At 34.9% G+C, this 21,971-nt stretch overlaps 1 protein-coding gene across 5 annotated transcripts in view; it reads right to left on the bottom strand.

Annotated features, from left to right (window-relative positions):
* LOC137243701 (D(2)-like dopamine receptor) overlaps positions 1-21,971 on the bottom strand; it is a 566,273-nt gene that overhangs the window by 18,286 nt on the left and 526,016 nt on the right. For all 5 annotated transcript variants that reach the window (XM_067771671.1, XM_067771670.1, XM_067771672.1 and 2 more), the window contains 2 exons: positions 10,270-10,342; positions 1,386-1,954 (listed from right to left, as the gene is read on the bottom strand). In XM_067771671.1, coding sequence (XP_067627772.1) covers positions 1,386-1,954; positions 10,270-10,342 — 642 coding nt within the window. The remainder of the gene's footprint in view (positions 1-1,385; positions 1,955-10,269; positions 10,343-21,971) is intronic.

Raw genomic sequence — 21,971 nt, 5'->3', positions numbered from 1 at the left:
ATCATACTCAAAATCTCATAACTTAGTGAAAATATTTTAGCTGCACAATTTTTGTCTATCATCTCATATAGACAGCTATTTTTACAATGGAATGCTTAAATTTGATAAAAACTTTAAATCACTCTATGCAATCGCTTTAACTTATTGTGAATTCAATGCTATGACCAAACAAAAGTTCTGCACTTAAGTTCGTACATGGCGTATGAGTAACTTTTGCTGACATACAAAATTTGTCGCACCACCCAGTGGCGCACGTGAAATTGAAGAAAAAAATTTAATTTAAAATTCTTAGTTCTGAAATATGAAAAACCTTCGTCTTGATTGAAGGAACCCATAGCCAAAATTTGGTGATGATTGAAGTGTGGGACATACGTTTCCATAGGGAACACATTTACACACATACACAATTGGCTTTATATATATATATATTTCTAATTGCTGTTTTATGTACATGTCCCCTTTTCGCCTTATTTGGAATTCAAATCTATAAATAAAGTTTTTAGCGAGCTTTGGGCAATATTAGTCGTAGTGATACTGTTTAGCTATATTTTATTAAACAAATTTTTTTAAAATTAACGATTGTGAGCATACACTGCAACACTGCATTACCGACAGTTGCTAACATTCGCCAGATGGCAGCGCAAGCGCATGTAAGTTTATAGATATTTGATTGATAAAACAGCTGATTTCTGTTAATATTTGATATGAGACGGGTCTGGTTCTTACAATAATAAAGCAGAAAAACGGGAATCAAATTTCAATGAAGGTTTTCCTAAAAGTCTGCTTGTAATATTTAAGATTATCTAAGTTATTTTGGAACAACAATTAATAGTTGAAAGTTACTAGGAATGGTAAAATAATACCGTAAAAGTACTGTGCGCAATACAAAATTCAGTTCTCGATAGCAACTTCTAACTATTCCTCACCATTTTTTTGAAAAATACTGAAATAGTTTCTCAGGATAGAGAACCAATTGAGATGGTACCCTGCCATAAAATAAAAAAATATTTTTATTTTTGCACCCGCATAAGGACCACCCTAATGGATATATATATGCGCATGTACATTGGTTACCGCCAAAATGTATGCTCGCAAACCAGTAATCAACAAATAAATGAAAATCGTATAAAAGCGCCTGAAAGTAGACTACGATTCATTCAACGAATGATACTACAAATGCAAAATCAACATTGAATCAGCAAACTACTGAAAAGAAGCACACATTATTTACAGTACTCATACTAATTGTGGTCAGTTAACCATCCAACCGGCTTTGACTACATTCAAAATGCATATATACTTTTACGTATACATATACGCATGCATGTATGTGCATACAAAGTATAACAAGAAAGACCCTTAAAATTACTCGAAATCATACTCACCTTCTTTGTAACTTTATTTCCGCAAGAAATAGGACCATTACCACCGCTTATTCCACTACTTGCACCAACACCACCACCAGCGCTGCTGTAACCGGCACCAGTTGCACCCATGCCACTCATACCACTCATCCCCGCCATACCTAATCCCATACTCATTGCCATACTGAGATTCATTACTGGTGCATTTGGTAGCGTTGTAGTACCCGCTGGCATACCGTGATGTCCACCTCCTGCACCCATATGTGTCATACCACGACCTGCGCCACCAAAGCCACCACCACTTCCAACATTTCCAGCACCGAAACCACCATGATGCATATGATGTCCATGTAATGCTTGTTGTTGTAACATGTATGGCGGATGTCCGAGATGCGGATGATGCACAGCGGCAGTAAGTGGCATTGTTGGATCATTTAATCGGAAACGACTCATATGAAAACTAGAGCCGTAACAGTACATTAACACCATTGTGGTGGGAAAATATAGAGCACAGGTGGATAATATACGATACGAGGGTTTACTATAAAATGGTTCACAGGCCATGAGGCCGGTGTTGTTGAAGTAGTAACCTAGAAAATGAAATGGAAATAATGTGATTAAATATGTATGCTGATGTTAGATAAGAGTGCTGTGAATGTAAGGCTTGTTTTTGTGGGGTAGTGTACAAGTGGGTTGAAGAAACGAAATTTGAAAAGGTCGCTCCTTTTGTATGTATTGAATTTCAAATTATTTAAACCAAAAATTATAAAGATTTAGCCCGTAAAACAATCCATTTGACATTTTAAATTAATCTCCTCAAGATTTGAATTTTATAAGTGGTTTTTATTTAGTTTAAAATAACTTTTATAAAGCTTAAATGCGTATTATTAAAAACTTTGAAAACCGAGCAAATTTTTTGGATAATCACTTTTCTCAGAAAAGTCAGTAAATCTGAAATTTTTTCATTTCGTTTTTTGCAGCTTTATTTCAAGGGTGACTAACACAGTCCCAACTTACAAAATCCCGACTTACGAAATACCGAATTAACAAATCCCGAAACACATAATCCCGACTCGTCCAAATCCCCAAATCCCCACAGCTCATAGTCTTAAAATGTTCATAATACCGATACGGCTAAATCCGAAATTCAAGGGGTTGATAAGCGCAACACAAAGCTTTGTAGCTTCAGAGTTTCCGCAACCCAATTGGCAACCTCGCCTACGCGATGGGAATCCGGTTACAAATATGAATCTATAATATACATATTTAGCAGGCGAGGCTTTGGCGACCCCAAGTTTATCATAGAACTAGGGGTTGGGGAGCCGGGATGACCTACAAGGTTAAATGTGGTCATATCAAATCCTTCACGAGATGGTGGGCTTAAATCTATAACACCCTGAACAAACTCGAGTACTCATAAGCTCTAGTCTTGATTACCTCTTGTCGGGATTCTGAAAGTCGGGATTATAAGGTGCACCGTTAGTTCAATTATATCGCTCTGGGAAATAAAAAATAAAAATTTTCCTTGCGAAAATCCACTTGATAAATTTGAAGCCAGGTGTTGTTTTTCTTAATAATTTGATTTGCGTCCCTCTTTCTTTTTGTACTTTTTTGTAAATATTTTTGGAGCTTTCTTAAAAATTTGATATAAACTAAATACTATTTGTTAACCATATAAAAACAAGTAAGGAAGGCTAAGTTCGGATGTAACCGAACATTCCATACTCAGCTGAGAGCTTTGGAGACAAAATAAAGGAAAATCACCATGAAGGAAAATGAACCTAGGGTAACCCTGGAATGTGTTTGTATGACATGTGTATCAAATGAAAGGTTTTAAAGAGTATTTTAAGAGGGAGTGGGCTATAGTTCTATAGGTGGACGCCTTTTAGGGATATCGCCATAAAGGTGGACCAGGGGTGACTCTAGAAATTGTGTGTACGATATGGGTATCAAATGAAAGGTGTTAATGAGTATTTTAAAAGGGCGTGGGCTTAGTCCTTTTCGAAATATCGCCATAAAGGTGGACCAGGTGTGACTCTAGATTTTGTTTGTACACTATGGGTATCAAATGAAAGGTGATAATGAGTATTTTAAAAGGGAGTGGGCCTTAGTTCTATAGGAGGACGCCTTTTCGAGATATCGCCAAAAAGGTGGACCAGGGGTGACTCAAGAATTTGTTTGTACGATATGGGTATCAAATGAAAGGTGTTAATGAGTATTTTAAAAGGGCGTGGGCTTAGTTCCTTTTCGAAATATCGACATAAAGGTGGACCAGGGGTGACTCTAGATTTTGTTTGTACAATATGGGTATCAAATGAAAGGTGCTAATGAGTATATTAAAAGGGAGTGGGCCTTAGTTCTATAGGAGGAAGCCTTTTCGAGATATCACCATAAAGGTGGACCAGGGGTCACCCTAGAATTTGTTTGTACGATATGGGTATCAAATGAAAGGTGTTAATGAGTATTTTAAAAGGGCGTGGGCTTAGTTCCTTTTCGAAATATCGCCATAAAGGTGGAGCAGGGGTGACTCTAGAATTTTTGTGTGCGATATGGGTATCAAATGAAAGGTGTTAATGAGTTAATTAATGGGAGTGGGCCTTAGTTCTATATGTGGACGCCTTTTCGAGATATCGCCATAAAGGTGGACCAGGGGTGACTCAAGAATTTGTTTGTACGATATGGGTATCAAATGAAAGGTGCTAATGAGTATTTTAAAAGGGAGTGGGCCTTAGTTCTATAGGTGGACGCCTTTTCGAGATATCGCCATAAAGGTGGACCAGGGGTGACACAAGAATTTGTTTGTACGATATGGGTATCAAATGAAAGGTGTTAATGAGTATATTAAAAGGGAGTGGGCCTTAGTTCTATATGTGGACGCCTTTTCGGGATATCGCCATAAAGGTGGACCAGGGTTGACTCTAGAATGCGTTTGTACAATATGGGTATCAAAAGAAAGGTGGTAATGAGTATTTTAAAAGGGAGCGGACCTTAGTTCTATAGGTGGACGCCTTTTCAAGATATCGCCATAAAGGTGGACCATGGGTGACTCTAGAATGCGTTTGTACGATATGGGTATCAAACGAAAGGTGTTATTGAGTATTTTAAAAGGGCCTGGGCCTTAGTTCTATAGGTGGACGCCTTTTCGAGATATCGCCATAAAGGTGGACCAGGGGTGACTCTAGAATGCGTTTGTACGATATGGGTATCAAACGAAAGGTGTTAATGAGTATTTTAAAAGGGCGTGGGACTTAGTTCTGTAGGTGGACGCCTTTTCAAGATATCGCCATAAAGGTGGACAAGGGGGACTCTATAATGTATTTGAACGATATGGGTATCAAACGAAAGGTGTTAATGAGTATTTTAAAAGGGCGTGGGACTTAGTTCTGTAGGTGGACGCCTTTTCAAGATATCGCCATAAAGGTGGACAAGGGGGACTCTATAATGTATTTGAACGATATGGGTATCAAACGAAAGGTGTTAATGAGTATTTTAAAAGGGCGTGGGCTTAGCTCGTTTTCGTAATATCGCCATAAAGGTGGAGCAGGGGTGACTCTAGAATTTTTGTGTGCGATATGGGTATCAAATGAAAGGTGTTAATGAGTTAATAAATGGGAGTGGGCCCTAGTTCTATATGTGGACGCCTTTTCGAGATATCGCCATAAAGGTGGACCAGGGGTGACTCAAGAATTTGTTTGTACGATATGGGTATCAAATGAAAGGTGCTAATGAGTATTTTAAAAGGGAGTGGGCCTTAGTTCTATAGATGGACGCCTTTTCGAGATATCGCCATAAAGGTGGACCAGGGGTGACACAAGAATTTGTTTGTACGATATGGGTATCAAATGAAAGGTGTTAATGAGTATATTAAAAGGGAGTGGGCCTTAGTTCTATATGTGGACGCCTTTTCAAGATATCGCCATAAAGGTGGACCATGGGTGACTCTAGAATGCGTTTGTACGATATGGGTATCAAACGAAAGGTGTTATTGAGTATTTTAAAAGGGCGTGGGCCTTAGTTCTATAGGTGGACGCCTTTTCGAGATATCGCCATAAAGGTGGACCATGGGTGACTCTAGAATGCGTTTGTACGATATGGGTATCAAACGAAAGGTGTTATTGAGTATTTTAAAAGGGCGTGGGCCTTAGTTCTATAGGTGGACGCCTTTTCGAGATATCGCCATAAAGGTGGACCAGGGGTGACTCTAGAATGCGTTTGTACGATATGGGTATCAAACGAAAGGTGTTAATGAGTATTTTAAAAGGGCGTGGGACTTAGTTCTGTAGGTGGACGCCTTTTCAAGATATCGCCATAAAGGTGGACAAGGGGGACTCTATAATGTATTTGAACGATATGGGTATCAAACGAAAGGTGTTAATGAGTATTTTAAAAGGGCGTGGGACTTAGTTCTGTAGGTGGACGCCTTTTCAAGATATCGCCATAAAGGTGGACAAGGGGGACTCTATAATGTATTTGAACGATATGGGTATCAAACGAAAGGTGTTAATGAGTATTTTAAAAGGGCGTGGGCTTAGCTCGTTTTCGTAATATCGCCATAAAGGTGGAGCAGGGGTGACTCTAGAGTTTGTGTGTATGATACGGGTATCAAATGAAAGGTGTTAATGAGTATTTTAAAAGGGCGTGAGCTTAGTTCTTTTTCGAAATATCGCCATAAAGGTGGAGCAGGGGTGACTCTAGAATTTGTGTGTACGATATGGGTATCAAATGAAAGGCGTTAATGAGTATATTAAAAGAGAGTGGGCCTTAGTTCTATATGTGGAAGCCTTTTCGGGATATCGCCAAAAAGGTGGACCAGGGTTAACTCTAGAATGCGTTTGTACAATATGGGTATCAAAAGAAAGGTGGTAATGAGTATTTTAAAAGGGAGTGGACCTTAGTTCTATAGGTGGACGCCTTTTCAAGATATCGCCATAAAGGTGGACCATGGGTGACTCTAGAATGCGTTTGTACGATATGGGTATCAAACGAAAGGTGTTATTGAGTATTTTAAAAGGGCGTGGGCCTTAGTTCTATAGGTGGACGCCTTTTCGAGATATCGCCATAAAGGTGGACCAGGGGTGACTCTAGAATGCGTTTGTACGATATGGGTATCAAACGAAAGGTGTTAATGAGTATTTTAAAAGGGCGTGGGACTTAGTTCTGTAGGTGGACGCCTTTTCAAGATATCGCCATAAAGGTGGACAAGGGGGACTCTATAATGTATTTGAACGATATGGGTATCAAACGAAAGGTGTTAATGAGTATTTTAAAAGGGCGTGGGACTTAGTTCTGTAGGTGGACGCCTTTTCGAGATATCGTCATAAAGGTGGACCAGGGGTGACTCAAGAAATTGTTTGTACGACATGGGTATCAAATTAAAGTTATTAATGAGGGTTTTAAAAGGGAGTGTTGGTAGTTGTATGTGTGAAGGCTTTTTCGAGATATCGACCAAAATGAGGACCAGGGTGACCCAGTACATCATCTGTTGGGTACCGCTAATTTATTTATATATATAATACCACGAACAGTATTCCTGCCAAGATTCCAAAGGTTTTTTATTTCGCCCTGCAGAACTTTTTCATTTTCTTCTATATAATATGGTAGGTGCCACACCCATTTTACAAAGTTTTTTCTAAAGTTATATTTTGCGTCAATAAGCCAAAACAATTGCCATGTTTCATCCCTTTTTTCATATTTGGTATAGAATTATGGCATTTATTTTCATTTTTAGTAATTTCGATATCGAAAAAGTGGGCGTGGTTATAGTCCGAATTAGGCCATTTTTTATACCAAGATAAAGTGAGTTCAAATAAGTACGTGAACTAAGTTTAGTAAAGATATATCGAGTTTTGCTCCAGTTATCATGTTAACGGCCAAACGGAAGGACAGGCGGTCGACTGTGTATAAAAACTGGGCGTGGCTTCAACCGATTTCGCCCATTTTCACATCGTCATAAAATCTATGCCCCTACCAAATTTCACAAGGATCGGTAAATTTTTGTTCGGCTTATGGCCTTAAAAGTATTCAAGCAAACTAAATGCAAAAGGGCGGAGCCACGCCCATTTTTAAATTTTCTTTTATTTTTGTATTTTGTTGCACCATATCATTACTGGAGTTGAATGTTGGCATAATTTACTTATATACTGTAAAGATATCAATTTTTTTGTTAAAATTTGATAAAAAAATTTTTTTTTTTAAAGTGGGCGTGTTCGTCATCCGATTTTGCTAATTTTTAATTAGCACACAAATAGTTATATGAGTAACGTTTCTGCCAAATTTCATCATGATATCTTCAACGCCTGCCAAATTACAGCTTGCAAAACCTTTAAATTACCTTATTTAAAAAGTGGGCGGTGCCACGCCCATTGTCCAAAATTTTACTAATTTTATATTCTGCGTCACCTACCAAGTTTCATCGCTTTATCAGTCTTTGATAATGAAATATCGCACTTTTTCTGTTTTTCGAAATTTTCGATATCGAAAAAGTGGGCGTGGTTGCAGTCCGATTTCGTTCATTTTAAACAACGCTCTCAGATGCATTCCCAGGAATTTACGTACCAAATTTCATCAAGATACCTCAAAATTTACTGAAGTTATCGTGCTTACGGGCGGACGGACGAACATGGCTAAATGAATTTCTTTTTTCGTCCAGATCATTTTGTCTATATATTCTCGATTAGTTTATGCCGTTACGGATTGCAGTTATACGAACAAAGTTAGTATATTCTGTGAGCTCTGCTCAGCTGAGTATAAAAATTTTTACTTAACTTGGTATGTTAATTACTTTAAACTTGAGTAAGTCCTTAAAAAATTGTAACTTTTAGAATATATCAATACTCAAATGTACTGTATTTTAATATCGTTAAATCTGCACTACCAATATTTTTTACATAACTTTTTTTAAAGTTGTTTTTACAATTTTTTTTTGCCAAATTTTTGTAAGATTTTTTAGAAAATATCATATGAGAATCGGCATACTTTGGCAAATAAGAGCCACCCTAATGTGTATATATATATTTATTTTTGTTTCGGCCAGAAATTTTTTCTGTTTTATTGAAGTTCCTTTTTATTGCCGTTTTTTATAAAATATTAGAAGACCCGCAGACGTTATCCTGCCCTAAATTTGGCCTACCTGCATACATTTTAATAAGCTTTCTCCGTCTAACTCTGCCCTCCCCCCTCTTCGCTTTTTCCTATTCCTTTTATTTACTCCTCCTTCCGTCTTTTTCGCTTCATCTATCTCCATGTTCGTCTCATTCTATCTCTTTCTCAATCTCCTTTTTTTCTCCTTTTCTCTTCTCTCAATTTCTTCTAATTCTTCTGCATCCCTGATTGCCTGTCCCAGAGGGTTGTATGTATTTTATTCCAGTCCCAGTCCCAGTCCCACTCCGAGTCTCAGTCCCAGCCCAGGTCCCAATCCCAGTCCCAGTCCGTCTCTGGATAATATACTACCCTCTACTAAAGCACTCATAAACAGCTTTCATTTGTTATCCATATTCTATAAACACATTCTAGGGGTACTCGGGTCCACGTTTTGGCCTATATCTCTAGAACCTGTACGTCGATCGCAACCAAAGCTATGTAAAACTTGAAAAAAATTTTTTTATTATATAAAACATTGACATTTTAAAACAACTGGATTTGCAAGTCAAATTAAATATTTTTTACTTAATAAATATATTAAATATTTTTAATAATATAGGTCTCTGGTCAAATGGATCTAGTGGACACGCAAAAATCCTGGGCACGAGCACCCCAGTCCCAATACCGGTGCGCACTGACTACTGCACGCCAAAAAACGTCTTCGTTAAAAATTATAGTATATATATACCATCGCGACAGGACTGGAATACAAGAGCAGGCCTCTTTTCGCCGGATCTGGGTCTAGAGGTCTGTTTTCGCCTACCAGATTACTGTAGTGTTTACCAAGCGGAAATGCTGGCGATACACAGGGCTGTGAACCATCTAGGGTCTATGCCTAAGGATGGTAAACGGGTCTTTATTTTCTCAGACAGCCAGGTCGCTTTAAAGGCCCTGGACTCATTCGTCGACAACGCAAAGTCGGTCACTGAATGCCGCAGATCTCTTAACGAGATGGCTCAGCACTTCAGTATCAGCCTTATATCCTGGGCACAGGGATATCGAAGGCAATTGCAGAGCAGACGAGCTGGCCAGAAGAGGCACCACCGACGATATACTTCCGGGAAATGATTCGGTAGGCATACCCATGGCCACTTTCAGGCTTCGTGTGAACACAAGCACTATAAGAATCGCAAATGGACTATGGTCAGCGATATCATCGTGTGAGACATACAGGCAAACCTGGCCCTCATATGACAAGGGGCGCACAGAAGCGCTTCTGATTTTAAACAAATCAGTTCTATCGTCCCTGATAAGGGTTCTAACAGGGCATTGCTTAATAGGCACGCATGGTGCTAGAATTGGGGTAACGACCTTCGACTATTGTCGCAGCTGCAGATGTACAGAAGAGGAAGAGAGCATCCAGCACCTTCTCTGTCACTGTCCAGCGGTTAGTAGGCGTAGGATGGCTATCCTTGGTAAACCTTTTCTACATGACCTCGCTGAGGTCTCTTGCTATGAAGTAAAGGCTCTGGCAAAATTTATAATTTCCACGAGGTGGTTTCACCCGCTTTAGGCAGGGTAGGGGTCCTCTTTTGAGACCGTATAGGGTATTACAATGGGCCCACTGGTGGCCTAAGTAGTGAGCTGTTCAGCTCAGCGCTTGCAACCTAACCTAATCTACTTAATACTTTGGCTTGTTTAGTACTAAAATATTACACAAAAAAAGATGAAAAATGTTTAGTTTAAAATTGACGTATATTTCTGTATAAATAGATATGTGGAAGGGTTTTATGACTTTGAATGTTTTAAAAATTTTTGCACTTACCTTTTGGCAGCACTAGAAAACCAAACACCGTTAAGCTGATGATCCATGTTAAGCTCAGCACTGCAACGCAACCCTGTAGAGTAGATAAAAGTAGATAGCAAGGAAAATTTTTATGAAAGTGAAAAAAGAAAATACGTGTTAAGGACACTTTAAGAGGAAAGTGCAGTTATAAATACATAAGAGGAAACAGCAGATATTTTAAAATATTTCTCTTTAAAAACTTCAAATGGGATTTGTAAACTATGGCATCCACCTACATATTGATATGTAAATATGTATGAGTGTGGACGTGTGTTATTCGAATGTGTAGAAATGTATATACTTGTAGTTTAAAGTAAGCTCTGTACTCGATTGGTTATAGAAGTAATTATACCACAATGCACATGCATTTACATATGCAAATACCAAATAATTTCGCAAATGCTTAAAGCATTGTTTTTCTAATTTTTATTTTGATTCTATGAATTTCATTGTTAATTCATATGTATTTAAAAATATTCGTTCTAGTAGCTTTTTTCTAGACTCTGTTGTATATTGTATATATAAATGTGAACTAATACAAATCATAATTTTTCAAACTTGTTGTTTTTGTACAACACCTTTAGCGCGTATGTGATTTTACATAAATCATATGGGATTTGTGCGTTTTGAAGATTAATGGAAACGCAAGAATTGGCTAAACGAAATTTATGCACATAATATTTATTGGTGTGAGTGTATGATATTTAGGGAAAATAACCATTATGAAAAAAATGTTTTAAAACTTAAACACCTACGTATATCACAATATTTTGATGTGAGGAAATCCTGAATGCAAGCATAAATTGCGTCTAAGCGTAATCTTTGTAAAAGTTTTGCTATATGTGGCATATATGTAAAATATAAGTACAGGCGTAACTATACCATCTGGGGCCCGTGGTACATTTTTTGGTGGGTCCCTATCAATAAAAATCGTCACGTTGTACTAGATTGTACAGAAATAACAGTAATGCAGTGCATACTTCAGGAAAGCTGCAAGACATAAAATGATTTTTTATTATTAATAAATCAGCAAGGTCTCTAATACACGAGTTATGCAAAACACTGGATGTGAAAAAATTCCATTCATTGGAATGATTCCCAATACTTGATAAAATATGTTCACTTTGAACAAACTTTCCGGATCTCGGAGACCTGCTCGCAAAGCTCATCAAAATGGCGTTTTACCATCCTCTGGCGAGTTTTAGGAAATCCAGGGGTGAGGCCCATTTTTCTGCTACACTACTCGCTTCCAATTTTAAATTTTCAAATTCATGTCGATACCTTTCCAATTCTTCTAGACAAATTGTTATAAGTTTTAAAGCATTTGAAAGATCGGTGGCTTTAGACTGAAGTGTTTTAGAGGCTGCATCGACAGCAAGTAGGATCTTGCAATGGGAAACCAATCACATAAAAAAAATTGTAGTTTTCAATATTTTTTTTTTTAGTGAAATAGCTTCATTTCTTTCATCTGATTTGCAATTTACTAGAATGTATTCGTTAACGCATTTTGGACTTCAACAAAACGAAATTTTAAAGCAAAAACGACATCATAACGTCCTGTTCATCTAGTAGGGTTTAATGTTTTTAATGTTACTGAAGTTCTTTATGAGCTATAAAACTAGATAAAATATTCAATCTTTTGATAATTCGCCCAAACAAATTTGTCGTATTGTTTCAAAAAAAATTTCGCATATCAATAACCTCTTTCATGTGTAACGTGTACATCTCAAAAAATTTATTAAAATCTTTTTGTTTAGTTTGGTTGAAATGCTCAACGATTAACTTGAAATTGTATTATGTTCTTTGTTTTCCTCACTTTGGATTTTAAGCAGAACTTATAAAAATATACTTTTAAAATAAAGTAAAATCACAGGTACAATGTAAAAAAATATTTTTGAGCTCGTGGCCTCTTGGCGCGGGGTCTTCTTTGGTCGGGGGCCTGTGGCATTTTACCAACCCTGCCACCCTATTGTTACGCCAATACATTAAAATAAAATATAAAAAAAAAAAAATAAAAAATACAACATAAAATAAAACAAATAAAAATAAAACAAACTTTAACAAAACAAGATATTGAGGATGACAGAAGTAAAGACGCGATAAGAAGCAACATAGCCACAAAAATTAGCAGCTACCAAAGAAGAATAAATAACAATCCGAAAGAAAAATATAAAATTCAAATGTTTGAAAACACAAAGAAATTTCTACGACAGCACGAGGGCAGTGTGATGTTAACACAGGCGGATAAAGGAAACAAAACGGTTCTGATGAACAAAACCGAGTATGAGCAAAACATGAGTGATCTACTTAGCGACAGAAAGGTATACAAAACAATAAGAAAAGATACAACGCAACAACTTATTCGAAAAAATAACGCAATTGTTAACGATTTATTTAAAGAAAACAAAATCAACATAAGAGAAAAATTTCAACTAGCTAGTACAGCAGCCGTCGCGCCAAGCTTATACGGTCTTCCTAAAATCCACAAGGAACATATGCCACTAAGACCAATCTCATCATCTACAAAGGTACCTTGTTACAGATTATCCAAACATATTGGTGCGGTACTAAAAAACATAATATCGGAAGATTTCAACATAAAAAATGCATTTCAACTAAAAGACAGATTAAAGACTATTAAAATAGAAGATGATGAGACACTCATATCGTTCGACGTCATTTCACTATTTACAAACATTCAAACATACTTAGCAATTCAGACGATAATGAAACAATGGTCGCAATTGGAAAAACATAAAAATATCTCAAAAAAACAGTTCCAAAATATATTAGAGTTTTGCTTACGAGAAAACAATTATTTTATGTACAACTCGAGGTTGTACCAACAAACGTACGGGATGCCAATGGGGAATCCCTTATTTCCGACTATAGCAGATATAGTATTGGACAAAATACTTGACGACAGCATAGCTGAATTAAAAGAAAAGGACATATATGTACATCAAATACATCAATAAGTATGTAGATGATGTATTCGCACCAAGGACGTGGAAGACATCTTAAAAATATTAAATGCGCAACATACAAGCATAAAATTCACTACGGAAAAAGAAAAGAAAAATAAAATAGCCTTCCTAGATGTAGAAGTAAGTAGAAAAAATAAACGGTTAGTAATGAATTGGTATACTAAATCCATCGCATTTGACCGACTAATTAACTCTCACTCAAACCACCCATGGAAGCAAAAAATGAATACGGCAACAAGTATGATTAGAAAAGTAGCGCTACTCAGTGATGAACAGTACATTGGGGAAAACATGAAGAAAATAAAGAATATATTATTCAAAAATAGCTATCCAAGCACCCTCATTGATAGACTAATTCAAAACACAATAAACATAATTAGTCAAAAACGCGACAATTTACCACCGAACAGCACCAACAAAAAACACATCGGTGTAACATTCATACCGGGTCTTACAGATAATCAAATACTACATAAAACAATAAACAACAAAAAAATTAATTACGCGCACAAGCCGAACAACACACTTAATTATATTTTTGCAAAAATTAAAGACCCAATCCCAAAAGGTCAACAAAACGATGTGGTTTACAAAATAACATGCAATGGTCACGATGATGATAAATGTGGAAAATGTTATATTGGCACAACCAAACGACAACTGGGTATACGTATTAATGAACACAGAAAAGACGCAGCAAACAAAAAAACGAACACCGATTTAGCTCATCACTTAACAAAGGGCAACCACGTAGCGGACTTTTCAAATGTTGCAATATTAAATATCGAAAAAAGAGAAAAAACGAGAATGTCTCTTGGAAGCATACGAATACAAGAACAAATACACAACACACTAAATTTCAAAGAAGACTTTGACAATATCAGCAGCGTCTACTCAGCTGTTATTCAGAGATGTAAATCAAAGTAAACAAAAATGCAAGTGCTAACTGTTTATGTATATTTGTTAAAATAAAGTGCAATAGTTAATTTAATTATAATACAATTAATGTAAGTAAATAAAAAATTTGTATGATGTATCAGTTTCATGTTAATTGTTAGAAAGTGATAGGAAAAATTATCAAAATATTAATATGTATATTATTTCTGCATATTTATTATTAAAGAAATCCCCAGAAGATGACGTGAAAAAAGAACGTCGAAACGCGTCAGGAAAAAACAACAAAAACTGTTTTTTAATTTTTGACCATATGTGCTCAACCCAGCAAACACAAATTTTAATAAAATTAAAAAAAAAATTTATTAAATTAAATAAAGTAAGAAAAAAAATTAAAAAGAAAAAAATTATAAAATGAAATAAATTAACCCCAAATAAAATAATATAAATGAAAATAAAATAAAATAAAGTGAAATAAAACAAAACTAAATAAAATAAAATAAAATAAAATAAAATAAAATAAAATAAAATAAAATAAAATAAAATAAAACAAAATAAAATAAAATAAAGCAAAATAAAATAAAATAAAATAAAACAAAATAAAATAAAATAAAATAAGATAAAATTAATTAAGGTTAAATAAAATAAAATAAACTAAAATAAAACAAAATAAAATAAAATAAAATAAGATAAAATTAATTAAGGTTAAATAAAATAAAACAAAATAAAATAAAATAAAATAAAATAAAATTAAATAAAATAAAATAAAGTGAAATAAAACGAAACAAAATAAAATAAAATAAAATAAAATAAAATAAAATAAAATAAAATAAAATAAAATAAAACAAAATAAAATAAAATAAAATAAAATAAGATACAATAAATTAAAATAAAATAAAATAAATTGAAATAAAATGAAATAAGCTTAAACATTTTATAAAACGAAAAAATTAAATAAATGACGATAAGAGAGACAAACAAATAAAATGAAATAACATAAGAAAAAATAAAATAAAATAAGTGAACAAAAAACAAAATGAAGTAAAATAAATTTAATTAAATTAAATTAAAACAAGCAAAAGTGTCTAAGTTCGGGTATAACCGAACATAGTATACTCAGCGTGAGCTTCAATTGTACATTTCATTTCAGATAAATTACTTTTCGATATAAAACGTGGCACCGCCCGTTAAAAAAAATGTCTCCGCATTTCCTCTTACATTAAAACTTGATAAGTGAAATATCATTGATTCAAAACTATTTTTTGCTAATTTATTGCTTATTATTCTAGTCTACGACCTTTTAAACGGATTTTATATCCAAGTTGCCGTGGTCTTTAACAGATCCCATCCATTTTTACTAGAAATATTTACTGCTATAAGAAAATTATGTGTACGCATTTTCATTTCGATATGTTAATTTTTTTCGAGTTATAGCTCCCCAATAATAGAAAATTGCTTAGTCATAAAAGGTGCCACAACCATTTTCAAAAATTTTAGTGTTCTCCAATTTATAATTCAATTTAGAAAGTAAAATTCTATTGATACTAAGCTCTTTTTCGCTAAGATATAGCTTATTATCTTCGTGTACAACCCTTTTAAAAATCTTTTATATAAAACTGGGCGTGGTATTTAACCGATCCCGCCATTTTTTCTAGAAATATTTCTTGCTACAGGGAAAATTTGGATCCGTTAATTTTTCTTCGAGTTATGGCTCCCGAAACATAGAAAATTGCTTAGTCATAAAAGGAGCGGTGCCACGCCCATTTGTTAAAATTTGAAGTTTTTGCTATTTATTGTTATAAATCCACTTGGGAAATGAAATACCATTGATATAAAGCTCTTTTTTGCAAAGATATAGCTTATTTTATTCGTCTACGACCCTTTTATAAACCTTTTATATAAAAGTGGACGTGGTCCTTAACCGATTTCGTTAGTTTTTCTTCAAAGAATTCCTTATAGCAAATGCAACCTCTCTGCCGAATTTTGTTACGATAGGTTTAACGCTTTTTGATTTATCTAATATATAAAATTCTTGTGTCACGGTGTTAGAGGCTTAACTCCCCCGAAACGGTTGAACCGATTCTCACGAAATTTTGTGTGCATACTGGGTATGTCTGAGAATCGGCCAACGTCTACCTTTTTTTTCGCTACGTGCTTAGGGTCTTGAGATCAAAACTTGGACCCGGGTACCCCTAGAATATGTTTATACAGTATGGAGATCAAATGAAAACTGTTGATGAGTGCTATAGTACAGGATAATTTTCATACCCCTGGGTGACTAGGGTCTCGAGATATAGGCCAAAGACCCCTAGAATCTGTTTGCTGACTGAGACTCGGAATGGGACTGGAAAAAAATACATACCACCCTCTGGGACTGGCAATAAGAGATGAAGGAGAATGAGAAAAAATTGAGAGAAGAGAAAAGAGAGAAGGAGACTGAGAAAGAGATAGAATGAGACGAAGATGGAGATAGATGAAGCGAAAAAGACGGAGGGAGGAGTGAATAAAAAGATTAGGAAAAAGTGTAGAGTGGTAGGGCAGAGTTAGACGGAAAAGCTTAAAATGTAAGCAGATAGACCAAATTTAGGACAGAACAATGTCTGCCGGGTCTGCTAGTGATTAATAATATTTGCAAAATTGATTTTATCACAAGTGGGCGGTGCCACGCCATTTAAAAATTTTTTTTCAAATTTTTATCAAGAGTCTCAATATCAGTCCACATGTGAAATTTCAACAGTGTATTATTTACTAAATAATCAGGTTTTTTGTGCTTTCCCAAATGTTATATATATAAAAAGTGGGCGTGGTTATCATCCGATTTCGCTCATTCTCAATACCAATCTATTCTGGGTCCAGATAAGCTTGTGTACCAAATTAGGCGAAGATATCTCAATATTTACTCAAGCTATCGTGTTAAGGGACAGACGGACGGACGGACGGACAGATGGACGGACATGGCTCAATTAATTTTTTTTCGATACTGATGATTTTGATAATTGGAAGTCTATATCTATCTCCATTCCTTTATACCTGTACAACCAATTGTTATCCAATCAAAGTTAATATACTCTATGTGCAAAGCACGCTGAGTATAATAAGAAAAAAATTGAATAAACAAGTAAGGAAGTCTAAGTTCGGGCGTAACCGAACAATGCATACTCAACTGAGAGCTTTGGAGACAAAATAAGGGAAAATCACCATGTAGGCAAATGAACCTAGGGTAATCCTGGAATGTGTTTGTATGACATGTGTATCAAATGGAAGGTATTAAAGAGTATTTTAAAAGGGAAGGGGCCATAGTTCTATAGGTGGACGCCATTTCGGGATATAGCCATAAAGGTGGACCAGGGGTGACTCTAGAATGTGTTTGTACGATATGGGAATCAAATAAAAGGTGTTAATGAGTATTTTAAAAGGGAGTGGGCCTTAGTTCTATAGGTGGACACCTTTTAGAGATATCGCCATAAAGGTGGACCAGAGATGACTCTAGAATGTGTTTGTACGATATGGGATTAAAATGAAAGGTGTTAATGAGTATTTTAAAAGGGAGTGGGCCTTAGGTCTATAGGTGGACGCCTTTTCGAGATATAGCCATAAAAGTGCACCAGGGGTGACTCTGGAATGAGTTTGTACGATATGGGTTTCAAATGAAAGTTGTTAATGTGTATTTTAAAAGGGAGTGATCCATGTTTCCATATGTGGACGCCGTTTCGAGATATCGCCATAAATGTGGACCAGGGGCGACTCTAGAATATCTTTGTGCGATATGGGTATAAAATGAATGGTGTTAATGTGGTGTTTTAGAAGGGAGTGGGCCTCAGTTCTATATGTGGACGCCTTTTCCAGATATCGCCATAAAGGTGGACCAGGGATGACTCTAGGTATCACCTATACGATATAGGTATCAAATAATAGGTGTTAAAAGGGAGAGGGCCTTAGTTCGACGCCTTTTCGAGATAACGCCATAAAGGTGACCAGGGGTTACTCTATAATGTGTTTCTTTGATATGGATGTAGGGTTCTTATATTCAATTTATTTATTGTTTATACTAAGTTATATTTATTCTACTTTAATATTTATTACTTAAACATTTTGTTATTGTAAATGTAAAAAAACATTTAATTTTCAGTTTTGATTTTTCTGTTTTTCAAAAATTTTCTGGTTTGAAAATTTATTCTATTTTTGTGGTGTTAGAAATCATACGTTAGTTTTGATAATAAAATAATTTAAAATAAAACCAACATCTATCTTACTTAACTGGATAGCTACAATGGGTATCAAATTAAAGGCACAAATTAGGGTTTTAGAAGGGAGTGGCCCTTAGTTGTATATGTGAAGGCGTTTTCGAGATATCGACCAAAATGTGGACCCGGGTGACCCAGAACATCATCTGTCGGGTCCCGCTAAGTAATTTATTTATCTTATATATGAATAGACAAGATGAAAAAATGTGGAACCGTTTTCTGATAAACTATAATTCTAAGGTATACAAATTATATATGTATTGATAGGAATTTTTTTTATTTCCTTTCTTTTTCTTCATTTCTCTTCCATTCATATTCCTTCCTTTCCTTTCCTTCATTTCTTTTCCTTTCCTTTCCTTTCCTTTCCTTTCCTTTCCTTTCCTTTGCTTTCCTTTCCTTTCCATTCCTTTCCTTTCCTTTCTTTCCATTGATTTTCCTTCCTTTCCTTTCCTTACCTTTCCGGACAAGGGAACTTACTTAATGACAACAGAGTGTTTACAAAAAATATTGTATATAAAGAAGTTCTACGTAGTCATTAAGCATTTTATTAGTAACAACAAACTTGGAATATGTTTTTCTTTACCAGAATAGCCGTAGTATTTTTGAGAATTTTGGTTTGCAACGTTACTTTTTTATAAGAACGAATAGCTTCATAGGTATCAATAATTGTAGTTTCTTATATTTTTAAACATTACGTCCAAAAAGTACTTCAAAGCTATCTTAGAATAAATAATTAAATACAAATTAAAATTTTAGTTAGTTTTGAACTATGTAATAGTTTTTTCAGTTTTGTTCAGTATTGAAATTGTTCAATTTAGCAATATATTAATATTAATAAAAATGTTAACGTTTTTAAAAACCTCTATTTTTCTTACTAAGGTAAATATCGTTAAGTATGAACAATAAAAATAGTATATATTATTTTAACTGCTTATGTGGTTGGATTTCAACCACTGGGCGAACTCTAGTATATGTAATACCACGAACAGTATTCCTGCAAAGATTCCAAGGGCTTTTGATTTCGCCCTGCAGAACTTTGTCATTTTCTTCTGCTTAATATGGTAGGTGTCACACCCATTTTGCAAAGTTTTTTTCTAAAGTTATATTTTGCGTCAAAGAAACAATTTAATCACCGTGTTTCATCCCTTTTTTCGTATTTGGTATAGAATTATGGCATTTTTTCATTTTTCGTAATTTTCGATATCGAAAAAGTGGGCATGGTTATAGTCGGATTTCGGCCATTTTTTATACCAAGATAAAGTGAGTTCAGGTAAGTACGTGGACTAAGTTTAGTAAAGATATATAGGTTTTTGCTCAAGTTATCGTGTTAACGGCCGATCGGAAGGACGCACTGTCGAATGTGTATAAAAACTGGGCGTACCTCAACCGGTTTCGCCCATTTTCACATAAAACAGTTACCTTCATAGAATCTATGCCCCTAACAAATTTAAGAAGGATAGGTAAATTTTTGTTCAAATTATGGCATTAAAAGTATTCTAGACAACCTAAATGAAAAAGGGCGGAGCCACGCCCATTTTGAAATTTTCTTTTATTTTTGTATTTTGTTGCACCATATCACTACTGGAGTTGAATGTTGACATAATTTACTTATATACTGTAAATATATTAAATTTTTTGTTCAAAAGTGGGCGTGTTTTTCATACGATTTTGCTAATTTTTATTTAGCACATATACAATACTAGTAGCCACGCTCCTGTCTAATTTCATCATGATATCTTCAACGACTGCGAAATTACAGCTTGCAAAACTTTTGAATTACCTTCTTTTATAGGTGGGCGGTGCCACCCCATTGTCCAAAATTTTACTAATTTTATATTCTACGTCATAAGGTCAACCCAACTACCAAGTTTCATCGTTTTATCCGTCTTTGGCAACGAATTATCGCATTTTTTCGGTTTTTCGAAATTTTTGATATCGAAAAAGTGGGCGTGGTTATAGTCCGATGTCGTTCATTTTAAATGGCGATCTGAGATGAGTGCCCACGAACCTACATGCCAAATTTCATCAAGATACCTCAAAATTTACTCAAGTTATCGTGTTAGGGGACAGACGGGCGGACGGACGGACGGACGTAAATGGCTCAATCAAATTTTTTTTCGATACTGATGATTTTTATATATGGAAGTCTATATCTATCTCGATTCCTTTATAACTGTACAACCAAACGTTATCTAATCAAAGTTAATATACTCTGTGTGCAAAGCACATAATAAATAAAATAAAATTGAATCAAATAAATTAAAAAAGAATAAACAAAATTAATTAAATTAAATTAAGTGAATTAAAATAAAATATTATAAAATAAAAAAAAAAAATAGTAAATAAATAGATTACGATAAAATAAAATAAAATGAAACAAAATAAAATTAAATTAAATTAAATCAAATAAAGTAATTGAATTGTCTTAACATTACAAAATAGCCTAATGATGATAACGTGGCATTTTTCAAAATGGTACTATCGCAATATACCAGTAAATATTTCTTTTCTTATAAGGAAAAACTCCACGTAGGAAAATGAACCTAGGGTAATCCTGGAATGTGTTTGTATGACATGTGTATCAAATGGAAGGTATTAAAGAGTATTTTAAGAGGGAGTGGGCCATAGTTCTATAGGTGGACGCCATTTAGGGATATCGCCATAAAGGTGGACCAGGGATGACTCTAGAATTTGTTTGTACGATATGGGTATCAAATGAAAGGTGTTAATGAGTATTTTAAAAGGGAGTGGCCCTTAGTTCTATAGGTGGATGCCTTTTCGAGATATCGCCATAAACGTGGACCAGGGGTGACTCTAGAATGCATTTGTTCGATATGGGTATCAAATTAAAGGTATTAATGATGGTTTTAAAATGGAGTTGTGGTAGTTGTATATGTGAAGGCGTTTTCGAGATATCGACCAAAATGTGGACCAGGGTGACCCAGAACATCACCTGTCGGGTACCGCTAATTTTTTTATATATGTAATACCACGAAAAGTGTTCCTGTCGAGATTCCAAGGGCTTTTGATTTCGCCCTGCAGACCTTCTTCATTTTCTTCTACTTAATATGGTAGGTGTCACACCCATTTTACAAAGTTTTTTTCTAAAGTTTTATTTTGCGTCAATAGACCAATCCAATTACTATGTTTCATCCCTTTTTTCGTTTTTGGTATATAATTATGGCATTTTTTTCATTTTTCGTAATTTTCGATATCGAAAAAGTGGGCGTGGTCATAGTCGGATTTCGGCCATTTTTACACCAATACAAAGTGAGTTCAGATAAGTACGTGAACTGAGCTTAGTAAATTTATATCGATTTTTGCTCAAGTTATCGTGTTAACGGCCGAGCGAAAGGACAGACGAACGACTGTGTTTAAAAACTGGGCGTGCCTTCAACCGATTTCGCCCATTTTCACAGAAAACAGTTATCGTCTTTGAATCTAAGCCCATACCAAATTTGAGAAGGATTGGCAAATTTTTGTTCGACTTATGGCATTAAAAGTATCCTAGCCAAATTAAATGAAAAAAGGTGGAGCCACTCCCATTTTGAAATTT

This window comes from Eurosta solidaginis, chromosome 3 (genome assembly GCF_040869045.1).
Source record: "Eurosta solidaginis isolate ZX-2024a chromosome 3, ASM4086904v1, whole genome shotgun sequence".
Taxonomy (NCBI): Eukaryota; Metazoa; Arthropoda; class Insecta; order Diptera; family Tephritidae; genus Eurosta; species Eurosta solidaginis.
The sequence above is the reverse complement of the archived record's forward strand: the minus strand, read 5'-3'. Positions and strand labels throughout refer to the sequence as shown.